This window comes from Arvicanthis niloticus, chromosome 1 (assembly GCF_011762505.2).
Source record: "Arvicanthis niloticus isolate mArvNil1 chromosome 1, mArvNil1.pat.X, whole genome shotgun sequence".
Lineage (NCBI taxonomy): Eukaryota > Metazoa > Chordata > Mammalia > Rodentia > Muridae > Arvicanthis > Arvicanthis niloticus.
Window position 1 is genome coordinate 78,569,665 of NC_047658.1, and position 20,108 is coordinate 78,589,772.

At 48.7% G+C, this 20,108-nt stretch overlaps 1 protein-coding gene across 5 annotated transcripts in view; it reads left to right on the forward strand.

The window, feature by feature from the left end:
- Positions 1-20,108, forward strand: part of Ampd3 (adenosine monophosphate deaminase 3) — a 54,545-nt gene that overhangs the window by 19,608 nt on the left and 14,829 nt on the right. For all 5 annotated transcript variants that reach the window (XM_076940916.1, XM_034517197.2, XM_034517213.2 and 2 more), the window contains exons 3-6: positions 10,978-11,182; positions 13,495-13,654; positions 15,854-16,073; positions 18,278-18,407. In XM_076940916.1, coding sequence (XP_076797031.1) covers positions 10,978-11,182; positions 13,495-13,654; positions 15,854-16,073; positions 18,278-18,407 — 715 coding nt within the window. The remainder of the gene's footprint in view (positions 1-10,977; positions 11,183-13,494; positions 13,655-15,853; positions 16,074-18,277; positions 18,408-20,108) is intronic.

Here is a 20,108-nt window from a genome sequence, read left to right on the forward strand (position 1 = left end):
TTAGTCCTCAGAAGCTGTCTACCTTGTTTTGAAGTATTTATTTTCCTTTCATTTTAAATTAAGTGTAGACATGTGTGACTATGTGTAGGTATGTACATGTATCAGTGCAGATGCTCAAGGACCCTGAATGATCCCCTGCAGCTGTGAGCCTCTTGGAGGAGCTTCTGCATCCTTTGGAAGAGTAGTGTGCACTTTTGAACTGCTGAGACCATTTCTTCAGCCCAACATCTATATATTCTCTCTCTCTCTCTCTCTCTCTCTCTCTGTCTCTCTCCTCCTCCTCTCTCGTGTCTCTCTCGATCTCTCTCTGTCTCTCTCTATCTCTGTCCTCTCTCTCTCTGTCCCACACTCTCTCTCTCTCTGTCTCTGTCTCTCTCTCTCGTCGTCTTCTCTCTTCTCATCTCTCTCTGTGTGTTGTGTGTGTGTGTGTGTACTGTGTTGAGAAGAACAGAAGAAGTCATTGGCTCCCTTGGATCTGGAGCTACAGGTGGTTGTGAACTACTTGAGCCAAGGTCTTTGGAAAAGCAATGCAAGATTTTTTAACTGCTTAGACCATCTCTCCAGCCCCCATCTCATTTTGGGGGGTCCCTTACTGGGACCTGGGGCTCTCTGATTAAGTTAGCCTGGCTGACCAGTGACCTCCAGGAACCTGCCTGTCTCTGCCTTCCAGGTAATGGGATTATAAACACAATATCAGGCCCAGCTGTTTTTCCTGGTCCTGGGACAGAGGTCAGGACTTCCTGATTGTGCAGTAGGCACTTTACCGACTGCACTGTCTCCCGGACTGCCCTGCTGCTGTGGTGGCAAACATATACCATCCCTCAGAGCATTTCCCTCTTCAGGAATCTGAGGATTTAGGTAAAGCACCAGCTTTACTTGGCTTCATTTTTTTTTTTTTTTTTTTTTTTTTTTGATGTGCCTCACTGTTTGCTGAGCTCTGCCCTGGGACTGAAGCTATCACAATGAATACTATAGATAAAGTTCCCACTGCATGGAGCTTACACTGGGTGGGGACAAGAATTAAGTAACTGTACAAATTGATCAAGGAATGGCAAGTTATGATAAGGACTGGGCCCAGTCTGAGTCTAACCAGAAAATAGAAATGACCCAAGTACTGGATTTAGGATTTTTTAACGTGAGGAGTTGGTTACATTGGCTCACAGAGGAGCTGAGGCGGGCAAACCGAGGAGAGGTTTCCCGGAGATGTCAGGAAGTAGGAGACAGTTGCCACCTCTAGGTGACACAGACAATAGAATGATGTGGTGTGGCTTGGGGTCACCTGGCTGCTTTTGGGGCTGAGATGAAGGGCAGGATTCTGTCCCTAGCTTACTCTTCCTGGACCTTCTGGGTTCTCACAGTCTCTGCCATTGGCCCAACCTAGTTCAGAAGCAACTGGTACCTTGGAAAAGAGAGGAGAGGGCATGGACGAGGGGTTTTATTCATTCGAGGCAAGCCTTCTACCAGTTGAGACGGAGCCATATCCTCACGCAGAGGCCCCGAAGGCCTGCCTTTTTTCTTGGCAGGATAGGATTTGGCATTTCCTTGGATGGATGAAGTTGGTACTTGTATAAAGAGGCAGGGGCAGAGCTTGGCCATCTGTAAGCTCAGTTTCTGCTTTCTTCAGATGGGCCTGAAGCCCCTGAAGGAAGGGCCATCACTAGCCACTGAGTGCCATCCTTGTGTTTGGAGGTAGGTGGCCCCAGACCTAGCGCTGTGTTCATCCTGGGAGTGAAAGGATGCAGACTATGGCGTCCCTTGTCTGGCATAGCAAAGGCTGGCCTCGAGGGGGCTGAATGCTCTGCAGGGCCTTCTATGCACTGTGAATGGGGCATTCTGGGCATTCATAATGAAAGCAGGAGCCCTGGCATTTGGTATTACCAGGAATAATAAGTGTCTAAGGCAAGTTTCCATAGACATCTGAGGAGGGAGCCTGTACTTTCCCATCAGAGCCCAGGCCCAGGGAAAAATGGAAGCTTTGTTACTCTTAATTCCCAAATAGCACTCCATGGTCTCAGGAGAGTCGGTCTGCAAACCCCAGAAATGCATTTGGCCTCTTGATGCTAGGTGAAGTTTCCTGGTTGTATATCCATCTGACTCCCTGACTTCTGTCTAGGGAAGTTTGTATCTATCTGTCTCTCACTTGCCTCCAGGGTCCAGCCTAGGCCTTAACCACACTGGAGATCTATGGGTGTCAGCAGAGGAAAAGGTATCCACTCCACGTTGCAGTGTATCCGGGACATCCGGGTCCTGCCACCCACTAGCATGCTCTGTGGCTTTGGGCAAAATAAGAAACCTCTCTGGGCCCTAGCTTCTCCTCATCTGAAGTGGGGATTGTTAATGGCCAGTCTTTATGGGGCATTTTGAAGAGTGAGAGAATTGGCATATGTAAAAAGCTCAGGACATGTCTAGGTCCATAGTTCACCTTGTAAATGTTGCCACCAGGCTTTCCTGCTGCTGAGGTGAGCAGCAATAGCACAGTGCTGACGGTGAGCACTTCCTTGGCTTCCTGGTTTGCATTCCTTTCTTCCTCCTCATATTAACAACAGAGTGGGTGCTCTCGGTGCCCCAACTTGGCTGACTAGGCAAGAAGAGGTCTTGGGAGTTGAGTCAACTTATATTAGGACACAGTAAGTAATGTCCTGTGATGCCACACTTTAACCATTGTCCCACCCTCTGAAGTGACACCCGATACTGTTCCCTGAGATGTAACTGTCGCTGCTTCTGAGTGAACTGTGGAGGAAAGCCAGCCATGGCTTCATTTCTGAAGGAAACCTGGCCCACTGACTGTCGTCAGATGTCCCAGGGCCACCTGGGGCTGAGTGTGCTCACACGAGAATTGTCCTTCACTGCTCACTAGAGGTGCCTTTATGTAGCCATTCAGATAGCAACACTTCCAGCTCCTCATCCATGTCCACCTGTGATCTCTCCTGGTATTCTGAAGTAATGGTGACAGGGATCCTTGGGACACAAAGCCTGAAAGCACAGCAGGCCTCCGGATTCCAGTCTATGAGTCTGTGTTTCCAACTGTGACACAAAATGGGGGCTTCTAGTTTGGGGCACACCCCTGCCTTACACTCTGGATGTTCTGAATGCCCGTGGTGCTTGAAGGCTCTTCTTATGACACCATGCCTGCCTCTCTTCTTTACACCAAAAACAAAACACCCACAACTCTTTTTAAATTTAGTACGGAGGCACAAGCCAGAAGCTGAGCTGTGAGCAGGAAAGATGAGCACCTGCCACCTGGTAGCCTGCCATGCAGGAGTGCCAAGCTCTTGGGACAGGGCTGGGTTCAGACTCTACCCTAGTAGAGCTGGGGACCAACTCAAGGCTGCTAATTTTGTAGGTCAGGGCCAGATCTGTAACCGGCAGGACCACTCACTGAGGACCCTCTGCCTCTGACAATAGCTAGGTTTCTGCTAGGACTCGGCAAGTTGGGTGATGAGCTATGTCAGAAAGTGAAGTGTGGAGCAAGCTCAGGCTAGAGTGCTCTGGAGTTGGCCAGGGGGTCTTGTGACCTCTTTGAGACTCACATGAGCTTCCTAGTATGCGGAAGGCACAGCTTACAGAAACGATTAGAAGAACCAGAATTGTTACACATACAGAAAATGACTGAAGCCTTTTCACCCAGAAGGCTGGAGTGGATGCTATCTAACAACCTAGTGATCTTTTGCTACTGTATGGACCAAGGCTTCACCTGAATTCCCCAAATCCTGAGCATCGTTTGGGGTCCCAATTCCAAACCTTTGTTGCTCAGTGACTAGAACCCATCCTTATGAAAGAGGTTCCGCACACTTGGCATTCTCTAATAATAGAACCCAGTTGTAGTGCTTATTACAAACTCTTCCATCCCTTGGTCCAGATTCCTGAGCGTTGTTTATCAGTCAGTAGAACTCATTCCTAAGCTAAAGGTCACAAGTGCTTTGCTATAGAGTTGCAAGGGTTTTTTTTGATATATCCATCCATGAAATTTTGTTGTCACGTGGAAACTTTTCCCCAAAGTTTACCATGTTTAAGACATGTAAGAAAAATACAGTGCTTGGTCAGACCTAGCATCAGCTGAAGCACTGACCCCCGTTTCATTCTTTACCTTATCTGACCCTGACACCAGCAGAGTTCACCTCCTACAGCCCGTGTGCTGGGACTCAGCCAACTTTGAGACAACATGGAAAATTTTCTGAGCAACGCATGCACATGCCAGAGGGCCTCCATCTCTCTCATCTCTCTTTCTGCCTTTCCCACTCCTTTTTATTTTAAACTGTATGGAGATCATTCATGTCCCATACAAGCTATCCAGCTCACAGTGCGTACAGTTCACTAGGTTTCAGGGTATTTACTCATATGTCATCAATATCATGGTCAGTTTGAGAATATATTATTATTTTTCAATTTCAATTTAATTAATTGAGTTTATTTGAGACAGGGCTTTGTTTTTTATGCCTAGCTGGTCTGCTACTAACTAATTATGCAGCCCAGGCTTACTTCAAACTCATGACAATACTTCTACCTGAGCCTTCCCCTTACTGGGATTACAGGAAAACACAACAAAGACTATCTTTAATTATGTGTGTGTCTACATCTATATATGTACATAAGCAATATAATCATATAAGATACATATGAGAATACATAATATATATATATATATATATATATATATATATATATATATATGCCTATATATAGGTATATGTATGTGTATGTACACACACACACGCCACACTGGCTTTGGGTTCATGGCTCTTCTATCTCTCAGCCCTTTGAGTCCTGGGATTACAGAGATGTACCACAATGCCCAGGCTTCGAACTTTGTGATAATTCTCAGAAAAAAACCAATGCCTTTGACCTTTGTGTATAGATCCACCTCTTTTGTCTCCTTATTTTAGGACATGTTCTAATAAGCATGTATACCTTACTTTTCAGTACTATGGCAGACTTGAACAGGAAAATTAAGGATTTCATTTTGGTGGTCTGAGCCTGTCTCCTGGTTTTGTTGGGCAGTCAGCACTGAGGGAGGAGACAATGGCTATGAAAAGTAAACACGGGGATTTGAAGCCTAGACAGCTAGGGACACGATGTCTTTAAGACTGTGACTGGGTAACATGTGGATGACCTATCCAGGGAGAATTTCAAAAAATGTCCTATGTGTTCTGACTAAGAACCCAGGATTTAGGGATTTCATTGGAGAATGCCTTGTGCAATTATTTTTAAATAGTCAGGATAAAAAGGGGACAGACTTAGGGGAAGAATTTGGCTATTTAGAACAGCTGCCTCCCTGAGAATGTTTTGAGTAAAGTTGATAAATGGGTATTTGCTATGGACTGAGTGTAGCATAGCTGAAGTGCCGCTGAGTTATTTTGTTTTATGAAGCTTACTAAATCAGAGTGCATACCCCCCCTTTTATTGATTCAGAGTTACTGACAAAGCTTTATTGAAGGCACCCAATTCATCTGTTTTCATAATGATGAGTAGAGACTGCAAATGTAAAAGGCAGTAAAGAGGGGCCGGGGAGACGGTGCCTGTTTAAGTGCCTGCTATGCAAGCATGAGGACCTGGGTTTGATCCTTAGCACCCACATAAAGAAGCTGGGCACGATCCTGTGCGCCTACAGTCACAGCTCTGCAAAGGTGGAGACAGGAGGCTCCTTGGCTTTGATGGCCAGCCAGTCTAGCTGAATTGGTAGCTCCAGGTTCAGGGAGAGACCCAGTCTCAAAAACTAAGGTGGAGATCTATTAAGGAGAACAATTGCTGTTGACCTCTGGCCTCTACACACACATGTACATACATGTGCATACATACCTCACACATGTGCATACATATAAGCATGCATTTACATATTCCCTATGCATTATGTATTTATTACAAATAAATAATAAACAGACAAACAAACAAATAAGTGGCCGTAAGAAATGTGCTTCACTCTGACAACTGGGGTCTTTTGGGAAGAAAGACAGCTCCTGGGAAGGTCTGGGGTGAGTGTGGTGAGGCCAGGAGAATACTGTTGAGACAAATGGGGTCTGTCTTTGGTCAGTCTGGAAAAGGAGGACAAACAGCAAAAAAGAAGGACCTAGACAAAGGAGGGAGGAGGGGTCGCAAGTCTGTGCAGCTGATGGATTTCTGGGTGTGGGAAAGCTGTATGCTTCTAGTCAGGCTGCCTCACCTGGCCATGCCCATAGAGTAAGGGGCCTCCACCCTCTATTCCCCCCACACTCTCTGTAGACAATCAGGATGGTGAGCAAACAGCATGCCCCATTGCCAGCTGTTCCATCTTCTCCTCCCCACATAGGTTGGGATCTCTGGCATCAGGCACAGAGCATGTGCCAGCTCTCCAGCAGCTCCCCTCCTTACACCAGGGGTCCCTTTTCCATGGGGAAGAGTTCAGTGACCATGATAAGCCACGGAGCAACTGAGGCCGTGGAAGTGCAGGAATCTGTCCCACTCAATGGCATGCTGAATGCACAGTTAACCATGCTTTGCTGGCTCTCACCACCACAAGACTTAAGAGTCTTGCTTTTCATCTTGAGGTGGAGGAGCCCTTGGAATGAATGAATGTGCCTCAGGGATTGACCCAGCAAGTCTGCCATTCTAAAAGGCCCCCTCTCCATCTGTCCCTGTTGCTCTAGTGTTTGCATGCCCAGTCTGGATTAGGTGTCTTCCTCTGGGATCCCAAAATACTCCATGACATGACCACGTTGCATGTTAAACATCTGTCCAACTTTCCAGGCCTATCTTTGTGGTTCTACTGTGCCCCTGGAATCTGGAGTTATTTCTGATTTACCCATCACTACCCAGGGCCTGGCCCTCAGTGGGGTCATGAGTGGCCCCTTGCTTCATTGCATTTCTGAGAGCTTGGTGAGAGGCTTGCTTTGGTGTCCCTGCCTGGCTAACTGGCCTTGGGGAGATGCGCCATGCAAAGCTCTGGACTTCATTTAGTATGTGAATCTGACGTTATAGGGATGCTTTGGAGGAAAAGGCAGAGTAGGAGTGGGGACATGATGAAAGGCCGGGACAGGGACAGGGAAGAGTATAGCACTGGTGGGGACCCTGGGCAGGCGCATGGAGATAATATACCAGGCTACCTTATTGTCTGAGAGCCTAGCCAGCAAGAAGCTCCCTGTGGCCCATGAGGATCATCCATCTAAGGGTTGATGAAGCTGCTCCCGAACCCAGGCCTCAGGCTTGGTATGGAATTGATGTCCTCACAGTGGCATACTGGGCCAGCTCCTTGGCAAGCTGGGCATTTCTGCCAGGCGGTTGGAGGAAGGAAGGATCTGGCCAGCTGTGCGAGAGTGAGCTGGCTAACCCTGGTGCCCTAGAGGCTAGCACAAGGCGTGACAGGTGTGCTGTGGACAGACGGCTGAGTTCCTGGTGATGAAGTGCTTTATATCAACAGTAATAGGTCGCACTTCGTTTGGCTCTGAGTGTTTGCGTGTCTTGCACTGGCCTGGCCAGGAACAGGAGTTTGGTAAATGTTTATTGAATGACTAATTGGATATTTATGTCTTGCTCAGGACTGTAGGGAGCTCAGTCATTGGAGGTATCCAGGCTAGGCTGTTTAGGAGTGGGCTGGGTGCATAATATTAAAGTCTCCCCACCAGAGACCACCTGGTTCTCTAACTCTGCTGAAACTTTTGATACCTCTGTGTGACTTTTTATTATTGTGACACATACCACCTTGGGTGGTAAGAGGGCCATCTGTGGGTATGGCATATGTGCATACACCTACATACATACATGCTGTGTGGATACTAGTGTACTAGCCTGTGGTCCACTGTGGGCAGAACTAATTAATCATCGTGTGTGTATGTGTGTGTGTGTGTGCATGGTCCATGCATGAGGGTTCTGGGATCTGAACTCAGGTCTCCATGCTTGCATGACAAGCACTTTGCCCCCTGGGCTATCTCTCCACACCCATAGGCAGAAATTTTTAAATGTCTCTCTGCCAAGATATTGATCTCTGGTTTCCAGACTTTGTGAATATAAGCTGTCTTGTAATTACCCTGCAGAAAAGGCATCGTCTGAACTTAAGCTATGGAGATTGTCAGTGGATCGGATCTAATTACAAAGGCTTCAAAACAGTGCATTTCTAGGCTAAGCACGGGAAGACTGGGAACACAGAACACTCAGGGTTTTCCTTACAGAGGGCTCACCTCAGGGATCAGAGTGCTGTCTGTGGGAGCTGCAGTGACATTCTGGCTAAGTCACCAGGAAGGGGACTCTCAGTCTTAAAAGCCACAGCAGCCTGACTGATCTTAAAGATGAATCCTTTCTAACGAGCCCAGTGCAGTTGATGTCTGTTTTGGCCTTTGGGTGGCCTGAGCATAGGTCCCTGCCAATCGTAGCTGACCTTCTCACCCACACAACTGGGGAGTCACAAATGGGCATGGGTTCAAGTCGTCAGGTCTGTGGCAATTTGTTATACAGCAGTAGACAACAGCATTCCTACTTTCAGATGCCAGCTCAGTGGTTAGCTGATGGGGATTCCAGCTCCCTGCTGCTCCAGGGTGGTAGCTCTGAGAAGGTGGCTCAGCCATTTAAAACCTACCCCTGGGCCTTTAAGTGCGTATTCTCAGCCTATGAATGGTTTTGAATGGCAGTTTGCCTCCTGTAGCCCAGGCTGTCCTTGAACTCAATGAATAGCATACAATGACCTTGAGTTCTGATCCTTCTGACTCTCCCTTCTGGTTGCTGCAATTACAGGTGTGTGTGTCACCATGTTTGATTTATGTGGCAGTGGGGGATCAGACTGCGGCTTTGATGAATTCTAGGCAAGCATTTTCTCAACTGAGCTGCATCCTCATTCATGTGTGACAGTCTGGCTGAGGCCACAGTGAATAATAGGCAACAAGGAGTTCTCCAGATACCAGCTAGGTACCAGCTTCCCCCGTGGGACAGACATGTTCTTCCCTATAGAAGCACTCTTAGGAGAAGCTTGGGAAGTTCTTGACTTAGGCAGTCTTCCAGATTTTTGTCTGCATGTTTTGTTTTTGTTTGGTTTTTACCTGTCTTACCTGCTGCTCACCTGATAAGTTACCCATTGCTTCTCCTTGGTTGGATGAGACCCCAGGCTAGACTCAGGCATAGGGGATGGTGTTGGCATAAGATGAAACTGTGATTAACAGGCATCGGTGTGACACAGGAACTGGTGTCTCATGGGATGAGCTAAGCAGAGTCAAGATGTCCAAAAGATGCTTTACAGGGGCACCTTTGTGCTTAGGGTGAATCTAACACAGACTGACTGGCTGGCCCACCCTGGCATCTGTCTGTCAGGATGTTGGCTCAGCAACTAATGAAAGACAACAGGCCAGGGTTGGGGTTTCCTGGGGTTCTGGTTAAGGTTCCTAAAGCAGCCTAGTTTGTCAGCCTTGCCAGTCCCCACAGAGGCACCTCCTGAGAAGGAGCCAGTTTCATCTCTCAGGTGTGAACATCCTTGTTTTAGAAAGGTGGAAACTCAGGTCCTTAGGGCAGAGAGACCGGTGGCAAGCGGGCAAGGTGAACTGGATTCTGGTGGCAAGCAGGCGAGATGAACCGGATTCTGGAAGGTTGATTATGGAGGAGACCTGGATGGTACCAGCAGGAAGCTTGCTGCTTCTGGGTAAGCATGAGGCTAACTTGGGGATGGACTGATTTCCTATACCCAGTATCACCAGGGAAGTCTTAGCTACCCTCCTATTGCTGTGAAGAGACATCATGACCACGATAATCCATAGACGAAAGCATTTAACCAGGGGCTTACTTAGAGGGTAAGTCCAGCTGCTGTTGCTGGCATTATCCCAGTGCTGAGTAACTCCCTTCCTGAGGCTCACAGGACTTGGAGTGACGTCAGCTGAAATAGTTTGGATTTTTGTTAACAAAGGAAGCCATGTCATCACAAATCAGACTAACAAGTAATCATGAACTTGCAGCATTTTAAACCAGCCTTGTGGACTTGTCTTCCAGTGCCAGAGCAACAGGTCCAGGGTCCGGGCTTCACACTGGTGCCTGTCAACCCCTCTCCTAAAGCAGAGACGTGTGCAGATTTGTACCAGCCCCAGCTGCTGCCAGGGTGGCAAACGGCAGGCTTGAGGAAGGAGAAGCTGGCTGATGGGTGGAGAAAGCAGCCGCCTTGCTGTGTGATTTTTGTGTAAGGCCGCTTCTGTCTTTGGGCCCTGACCAAGGAGGTCGACAAACTGATCACTCTCATCCCTCCTGCCTCCTGTGCCCACATTTGTAACTAAAATACAATGTTGTGTCTTGGTGTCCCTCTCCTTGTCTTTCCGGAGACTTCATTTGTCAGGGCTTAGAGTTTGGCTTAATTGACACCTTGGGGAATGCCTCTTTGATGCAGTGTCACCCTTAACGTACTGGAGCCCCTGCAGTGTGGTCTGGGCCTGTCTGTCTCTGTCCTGCTATGTTGACCTAGTGCCATGTGCCATGGGTCCCGCAGACTCTACCCACAGCAGTGAGGCATGACCTCAGGTGCAGTGTCTGGAAGGCCAGGAAGAGGAAGTCATAAGCAACCAGAAATGTGTGTGGGTGCAGGTGCAGGTGCAGGTGCAGGTGCAGGTGCAGGTGCAGGTGCAGGTGCAGGTGCAGGTGCAGGTGCAGGTGCAGGTGCAGGTGCAGGTGCAGGTGTAGGCATGGAGGCTAGAGGTTGATGTCATTCTCTGTTTAGATCCATCTTATTTTTTGAGACAGAGTCTCTTGACTGAACCCAAAGCTCTCTGTTGACTAACCAGAGGTTAGATCCTGGGGTTCACTTGTGCTGGGGTTACCGATTCCCGCAGTAATACCCACTTTCTGTGTGATTGCTGGAGTTCTCAACCTACATCCTCATGCTTGTAGTGCAAGAACTTTATCATTGAGTGATCTCCCCAGGCCACCAGAGGCTTCTTAGTGATATCCAGCACCAGCAATTGATGACAGTGGAATTTCCTGCTGCCTGAATTTCTCCCTGTTAGCAGCTGATGTCTCCCCCTTTCCCTTATCCTTGGCTCTTAGAAAGAAGAGTTTCAAGATGATCCGGTCGCAGTCTCTGTCCCTGCAGATGCCAACACAACAAGACTGGAAAGGTCCTCCAACTGCCAGTCCCGCCATGTCTCCTGCAACCCCTCTGGTCCCTGGAGCTACTTCTAAACCTGGGTTGGCACCCTATGCTATGCCCGAGTATCAGCGGGTCACCATCAGTGGAGATTACTGTGCAGGGGTAAGGTCATATCCACCCTTGAAGCCTGGCCCAGTGTGTGTGTGTCTGGGAGATGGTGGAAGGGGGCCCAGGAACCTGAAGAGAAGAGAGACCTTAGTGGAGACTTAGGGGTGTGGGCATGTCTAGGGAGCTGTTCCATCCTGGTTTGCAAGACTAAGAACTTCAGGCTGTCACGCTGTGGCTGTGTCCAGTTAGTCCCATATGTTCCCAAGCCCAGAAATCTGCCAATGGGACCCGTCAACATCCCCAGCATCCAGTGGAGACTATGTATGTGATGGTACTGACTTGTGTAAAACTAGTTCTTCCATGCTTAGGTCAATATCTTTAAATATAGACTAGAAACCCCTCAGCCAGTAGGAGAGGCTCTTGATGAGAAAATGAACAAGCCTTTCCTATTCAAGCCTTTCCTATTTCTTAGAGAAAGAACTTCCTTGTTCTTCTTTATGAGTGTATAGTATTCCATTGTGTGTTTGTACCACATGCATACTGACTTCCTGGGGATGGGGATACAGGTGGGAACTAATGCAGTTAGCAAGGCTGCTTTTCTGCCAAACCCAGCCTTAGCCTCCTGGCCAGGGCTTGGTGTCCACCTCACATGTGTAGGCAGAGTAATGGAATAGAAGGTAGACATGGGCTCAATGCATGCTGATGGAGTGTATGAGCTTGCAGTGTTTCCTCTCCTTCCTTGTTTCCTCCTGTGTGGGAGGGCCTAGCAGGGCCTATGTGATTGGCTAGTGGCTGTTCCTCCTCCTCAGGAACCCCACACCTTCTCTGATCTCCTTGGCTACCTCCTGAGTCCTTTGTCATGTGGTCCTTTGGCTTTGCCGTAGGTGGGGACTTGGCTTTATCTTAGCATGAGTCTGCTGTCCCGTCCCTGTGGTTGCTCCGAGGCTAGTCCCTAGTGTGGGTATCTGAGATTGGAAGTGAGCTGCATCCAGTTTGAAAAGCAAGGAGTCAGAATTGGAGAATGAACAAGAAAGACGTATGCTGACCACTCCCTCTGATGACAGAGTTGGGCAAGGGAGAAGGGAGGGTATCGTACCCATGATGCTTTATTTATCCTCCCTTGAAGGACATCCAGAGCAATTAGGAGAAATGTGAATATCAGGGTCTTGGAAGGCAAGAGCACATAATCTTCATGTTCATAAAATTTTAGTAAAATGAATAATGCTATGAAGCAGAGGTGGAAAATTCCAGGTCCAGCTCTTAGCTCTGTGCTCCTCCAGCCTCCTGCCCCTCCCTCCCTGTTGGTGACTTCTCTCTCCTGTCCTGCCTATCCATCTGCATCCCATTGAGCAAATATCACAAACTTCACACAAATGACACAAAGTGTCACAGACTTCTGTGTCACTGCTCCTCACTGAGTAACCAGGATGATGGAGGTTAGGTTGGGAAGGCCTTCAGAGATCATACATCTCTGAGCATGAGAAGACCATCCTGGAATCAGTCAGATCAGGGTCAGAAGTCTGACTTTGTCACCTCCCAGCAATGACTGATCGTTTCTGACCCTAGTTTCTCCAGTTAATAAACAAAACGGAACCTATAGAAACACCTCATGCTGCATATGTGACTAGGGGCCCCACTGACCTGATGAGCAGATGCCTGCCATGTTGACTGACAGTTAGAGGGTGGCAGAGCAAAAGATGTTTGGGGACCCATAGATTTTTCTCAGTTGAAAATGATGGTAGTTATCCTCACCTCAGGGATAAGACGCAGGCTCTGCATGCTGGTTACAGCTGCAGGCTTCTGTTTAATCAGCATCCTTGGGGCTAGTCTGGGGTGTGCAGGCTGAGTACCCATCTCCCTCCTAGCAACCCTATCTTTCTTCCTGTGTCTCCTGTGTCAGGGTCCCCAAGACCACTTGCAGACCTTGAGACTTGCTAGAAGGGCTCTTGGGTTGCAGCACCTGTCTGTACCCACAGCCTCAGTATTACAAAAAGAACATGGAGTACACCAGCCAATGGGAGGGACACACAGGTCTTGGGGATACTAGGACTGGCTTCCAACAGGTCTCTCCCAGCAAGGCACCAATACTTAGTGTCCATCAGGGAAGCTCATTAGAGACGTCTTGGCTTTGCTCACACATCTGCACAGCACATCCCCAATTCCAGACTCCTGGAAGGAACTCAGGTATCCAGCATAAATCACAGTGTTTGTGTGAGCAGGTCACACCCAATGAGCCCCTCTTAGCAGTTGATGGGAACTGTCCAGAAATCCTTGTTCGTGGGGGCCAGGCTTACACAAGGATCTTTCCAAGCACTGTTGTCTCTGGCTTGTGGACAGACCCTTTCTTACATGTCTCTCTGCTGTAGATCACGGTGGAAGACTATGAACAGGCTGCCAAGAGCCTGGCCAAGGCCCTGATGATCCGGGAGAAGTATGCACGGCTTGCCTACCACCGCTTCCCACGGACCACAGCCCAGTACCTGGCGTATCAGGGAGAAAGTGTACCTTTGGAAGAGGGTCTCCCAGGTATGGAGTCTTGGCACCAAGTCAGATTCTAGTGGTTGGAACTTTTTGCTGACTGAATATTTTCCTACCAGTGGTGTTTTTGGAGGTGGGACTCCTGGTGTGTTTAAAACAGTACAATCAAATGGACAGCATTGGAAGGGCTGAATGGGAGTACTTACAGAGCCCATGCGCCCTGGGCGGGGGTGGGGTGGGGGGGGGAGACATACTTGCCTTCATATCTGGACTGTGCCAAGTTCTTGGCCCTTGAGCAAACGGCTTCTCTAAATTTCAGTTTTATGGTCTGAAAAAAACAGGACTGCCAGCAATCTCCACCTCCCTGGGTGAAATTGTGTGAATGTGTGTGGAGTGCTTAGTGTAGACTGGGCATCTAGAATATTCCATAAATGACAGCTATATTTAAGTTCAGGGAAAGGAGACAAGAAAGGGCAGGGTATCTTCCTGACCTAGGAGCAGCAGGGGCTAACAATGAAGTTGCTAAAACAAGAGCATGTCAGCCCTCATCTTTGAAATCCAGGGATGGAGATTAGACACGGACCTGGTGATCATACCCAGGCCAGTACCCTCAATGCCTTCCGTAATGGGTGCTAGGTTGTCCTTGTTTCTAGCTCAGTTCTGTACTGAGCATCCTTTTCCACCAGGGAGGTGACTGGGTAACTCCCAGGCTTCCCAAAGCTATTTCTCTGTCAGAGGGATAGGTCCCCAGTATTTCCAGGGGCCAGGCAGGAATGATTGTCAGACGCTCGGATGCTTCATATGGCAGAAGGCCCTTGTGTCTTGGGCGTGAGTGTGGTGAAGCGATGCAATCTCTGGGTGGGCTGTGGCTTGACACGGGCCTTTCCAACTATCTGCCCCTTCCTTACAAACTCTATCTAGAGACTCCTGGGCTAGTCTGTTGCTGTGCCTGATGGGGACATCAGCATCCTGGCTCTGCTTGTTCTGCCTTCTCTGTGACTATCACAGCTTAGGGTCAGCCTGTTCCAGAGTGCTGAGGCAGAACACCCTGCCCTGGGTTCTTCCAATCAGGAGCCAAGGTTCCTTCTGCCTGTCAGGCAGCTGGCCTGCAAGGTGCTGGCTGATCTGCTGTGTTTATTCCCTGGCCAGAAACAGCTGGTTAAGAGCTGAGAACTCTGGAGACTAATGAGAATGCAGATGCTCCCAACCATTGATGGATTGTGCTCCCAGTAAATCAAACTGAAAGCTGAAAACATTCTAAGCTGAAATGCAGTCAACACAGCCAACCTATGTTAACCATGCTCAGAACATTCTGGGAGCCTTTAGTAACAACATGCGGAATATCCTTAAAATTCACCGAGTGTTTTGCTGGCCGACAAACACTTCTGCACGACCCCTAAAGTTTAAAAAACCTCATTAAGTTGAACCATTATAAGCAATGCCAATGATCCTTGTGCAGGACACACCTGTTTACAAAGCATTCCCTACCCCTGCCCTCACTACCACCTGCTGGCTAGGAGGTGTCTCAGCTGAGGAGTCAGGATCCCAGAGGCAGATCCCAGAGCTTTCAGAGTCACACAGCCAGGAAATAGCAGAGGTGTTTTACTGCTTGGGTTGGGCATACTCTGCCTGGCTCCATGCTGGGCAAAGGACTCCATGCTGGCCAGTTCCTGCTCTGGGAGGGGAGGGCCTGGTTACTGCTCTTTTTGGTCTTTTAGGGACAGGGTGGCTTCTTGTCTAATTCCTTGGCTGCCTTGGGCTCAGAAAAAATGTGGGAAGAAGGAGCAGTTATTCCCCACCCCAGGCATTGCCAGTGCTTTCCATTCTCTGACTGAGAGAACACCTAGCTGTTCTCTTCTAAAAAATAAAAAGAAAATAAAGCAGACATCCCTGATGGCCATAAAGGGCCAAACTAGATGAAGTCCATTTTAATTATGCTAAACACACACATATGTGCATGTTCAAATACATACACACATAAACACGCGCCCAAGCACACACGTGTACACACACCCACAAGCATGCATGCACATGCACACACATGGATTGGTGTGCCAGCCTTGGGACAGGCTTGCTCTAGGGACAACTATAGCAGCTATCAACACAAACCAGTGTTTCCTCTGATACCCAAGGTGTGAAGAACTATTATTTCACACAGTGGTGAGAGTTATAGAGACAAACAAACCAGAGAAGCAGACAAAGTTTACAAAGTCTGATCATTTGGCTACCATTCATCCTGTTTTGCAGACTTCTACCCTCCCCCACTGCCCCAGGAAGACCCTTACTGCCTGGATGATGCACCCCCCAACCTGGGCTACCTGGTCCGAATGCAGGGAGGTGTTCTCTTTGTGTATGACAATCAGACGATGTTGGAACGCCAGGAGCCGCACAGCTTGCCCTACCCTGACCTGGAGACCTACATCGTGGACATGAGCCATATTCTGGCACTCATCACCGATGGCCCCACGTAAGCCAGTTTCCCCCGTTTTCTCGTTCATTGTGTGGGGGTGTGGGAAGGAGCAGCAAGCTTTGATGCATACACCCCATCCTGGATTTTCCTTTTTTGGGGTTGCACAGACTTGGAGTTGTTACTGCTGCACCCTGCTGCACATGGACATGTAGAAACTTCTGTGTGGGAGTGGCCACTGTGTACCCACATCAGTTGTCACCCCTCTCCTTAGTCAAGGAAACACTGCAGAGAGCTGCCAGCTGCCAGCTACAGCTGGGGCACTGGTGAACACCGAGGGAGGAACAAAGACTCTTGTTTCAGCTATTGGGCTTTCTGTGTTTTTGAAAGTAGCACGCAGGGATCCTGGGGCCCTTAGTGTCCCCACCCATGCTTGAGAGCTTGGCCTGAGCTGACAGGGAAGGTGGCTCTCTTCTTGGCGGGAATTTGAGCCAACCAATGGTGAAAGTTCAGTTACCTGAACCTTAGGAATGGGAGTGGGGAAGGGAAGGGGCTACCAGAGTGCCGTGTACCCCTTCGCTCACTCCTGCCTTTTGGGTTTTGCTGTGAAGGGTGTGGGCCTCCTCTCTGAGACAAGAGAGCAGGATGGGGGAGGGTGGGCCTCTCTGGCTCCTGGTCCTCACTGATTAGAGGCCAGAACTAAGACCCAGGAGAGGAAGGGACAGTTTCTGAGAATCTCTTCTTATCAGAGAGGTGTGAACAGTGATCGTTGTCTGAGATATTATCAAGGGACAGACACTGGACAAAGTGACCAAACCTAAGGTTTGATGTGACGTCTTACTGGGGTCTCTATCTCTCACCAGCTCAGAGTCCTTTCCCACTCTGAGATCCCTGACTCACTCAGGGCTTGCCTCTGTGGGTAGACAATGACATCACTGTGGATTGGCATTAAAAATGTTACTGTTGGGGGGGCTGGTGAGATGGCTCAGAGGTTAAGAACACAGATTGTTCTTGCAGAGGTCCTGAGTTCAATTCCCAGCAGCCACATGGTGGCTCACAACCATCTGTAATGGGATCTGATGTCCTCATCTGGTGCGTCTAAAGACAGCTATAGGGTACTCATATACATTAAAGAAAGAAAGAAAGAAAGAAAGAAAGAAAGAAAGAAAGAAAGAAAGAAAGAAAGAAAGAGATATTTGGAAAAAATAAAAAATAAAACCCCAAATGTTATTATTGCCATTTATTTATATATGCGTGTGTATATCTGCATGTGAGGAGGTCAGAGGCTGGGGGATCCCCTAAAGCTGGAGTTTCAGGCAGTTGTGATTTGGATACTTGGAATCAAACTCAGGTCTTCTGCATGAACAGTATGTGATCTTAACCTCTGAGCCATCTCTCTAGCTCCAAGCAGCTGCTCTTTATGGCGGCCTAGGGGACTCGAAATGTAGGCAGCTGCTGTTTGAGAATGCTGAGGAAGCAGGGTCAATTCTGTGGGGCTGGGCAGCTGAGCTGGTGTGAGAGACATCTGGCCATGGCAGGGAGTCTCATCTTTGCTTGTTGAGGAAAGCGTATTCCCTGTGAGTGCTTTCCTTGCATGGGGATCCTGGGGTGTCAGCCCCTCAAAGCTTTCTGTCTCACTGTTTCTCACCTGCCTGCTTCTCACCGAAAATATCCTTTTCCTGCCCAGGAATCTCAGAGCTGAGGATCTCTCAGGTCGTGGGAATCTAGGGACAGTTGGTCATGGGTAGATGGTTTATGCCTCTGCATCCCAAGATAGGCAGACTGTAGTATACAATCTGACTGCATGATTGATATTCTAGGCAATGAATTCTGTATTTAAAGGATTGCAGGGGTCTGAGGAAAAAATGAGAAGAATAATAAGAGGGACTGCTCTGCTCAGCCAGACACAGAGCCTGTAACACATACTTCATTCTGGAATGGTACCATCTCCATTGTTATGCATGGGATGGTTATTTCTGTGCTAATTGCTCAAACACACAAGACAACAAGCACCTGCATGGGATCCCAGAGTTGGTGCTTTTTCCCCCCTGTGTCTTGACTGTCTCCTCATGTGGTTCCATCACACATGTATGTGCTGGCCAGTTCAACCAGGTCTGAGGAAAGCTGGCAGCATCTCTGCTCTTCTTCCTCCATGCTATCAAACCCTGACCCTTCCAGCCAGGGTCACTACCCTATCTTGAGGTTGCTAAACTGTCATTTGATGTGACGTCTTATTGGGGTCTTTATCTCTCACCAACTTGCAGGAAAACCTATTGTCACCGGCGACTGAACTTTCTGGAATCCAAGTTTAGCCTTCATGAGATGTTAAATGAGATGTCAGAGTTCAAGGAATTGAAGAGTAACCCCCACAGAGACTTTTATAATGTGAGAAAGGTATGTGGTGGCTAGTGTTGAAGCCACTCACCTGGCCCCATGATGACCTGGGTCTGTCTAGGACCAGAGCTGGGTGAGCACCAGGTTTCCTGGCTAGACATTTCATGGCCAGAGTAGCCTGTGTGATAAAATACACCTGTGCAGTAGGAAGACTGGTGAACTACATCCTTGCATCAGGTTGTGTCTTAGACACTGTGGTCCCACTCTAGATTCATGGTGGAAGGCCTGTGTTGGGGCAAGTCTCTTTCTCCAGCATCAGAACACAACCTGCTAACTGGTCTTAACAGTGGCAGCTTTAGGATAGTGGATCTGTTAGAGACATCACAGAGGGAAAGCTGTTAGGACCTCTCTGGATTTAGCAGTTGGCACGTTTACATGCTTCGGAGTCAGCTCTATTAAAGCAAAACACTGAGATGCTCCAGTCTCTGCTCCTCCTCTGCCCCTGGAGCGGCTGAGTGTCTCTGGCACCTTCTGCCTGCAGGGGCAGCAACAGGGCAGGTGTGTTTGTTAAAGGATCCTGGCCCGGAGCTTTTCCACTGTCTTCCAGGGGAAGGAAGGCTTGGGATCATGCTGAGTATGGCTCGGATGGAGAGCAAAACTCACTCTCTGCTCGTAAGAATCCTCAGAGACAAGTGATGGGGGGGGGGGGAGTGGCTTCCAGAGAGGCCAGAACTGAGGAGGAAAGGGCATGTGGTACAGGGGAAGAAAAGTGTTATTCTGGGGAGGGAGCAGTATGCAGATGTCAGAAGGGGAGAGGGAGGAGAAAGCGTGAAAGCATGTGGGGCTGGAACTTGGGTGACAGCCAGGTAGAGGGAGGCCTGCAGGGCTGTGGGAAGGTTCTGAACCATGGAGGCCTATGGACTTCTTAAAGAATGCCAGAAGTCTCAAACTGGACCAAGAGACTTCTGAAGTATGAGTAGGACTCATGGGTTATTGGAGGTTTTTGTACATGTCTTGGATGCATGGGCAGAGATGAAAGGATGTGGTTAGACTACTTACCTAGACACAATAGCCACTGTCTGTTCCTTCTTTGGGTGTCTCAGTTTCTGTGAGAACTTAGCACATACCCTGGAAGATGGGTGAAACACCTCACCCAGTCTGGCATAGCCCTGCCCTCTGCAAGTGTGAGCGCTATGGGCCTATATAGCTCCTGAAGCTTGGGGTCAGGCTAGCCTAGCCAACAGTGCTTCTGATGGTCCCATGATCATCCATGGATGTCCCATGACTGTCTCTGGACTGCTCCTTGGCCATGATGTGGGAGAGAGAAGAGGTGATTCTTGGGTTCCCTGGAAGTCTGGGGTTGATGTCTGATCTGTACACAACAGTCTAGTTTTTGGCACCTAGACTGGTCCATAAGCATGAGTCCAGTGCTGCTGAGCTAGGCCTGGTCCTCCAGGGCAGGAGAGCTGGCTTGCTGGGTGCTGGGTGACTTATTTTCCCATTCAAAATCTGTGCTCTAAGGACAAGACTGGGATTTTAAAATCCATAGTGACAGGGAAGGGGTATCCCTATGGTGGCTGTCGTGTCCAGAGCCAGGCTCTAAAAGCAGGAGCCTGAGGCATGGCAGGTGTCTGTATGGATAGTAAGGAATGCGTTTTGACATTGTAAGCCCTAACCAGCAGGACCCTTTAACTGAGACATATTTAACTGAGACCCTTTAACTGAGATGTATTCTCTGCCCAGTGCTATGAAAAAAGGACT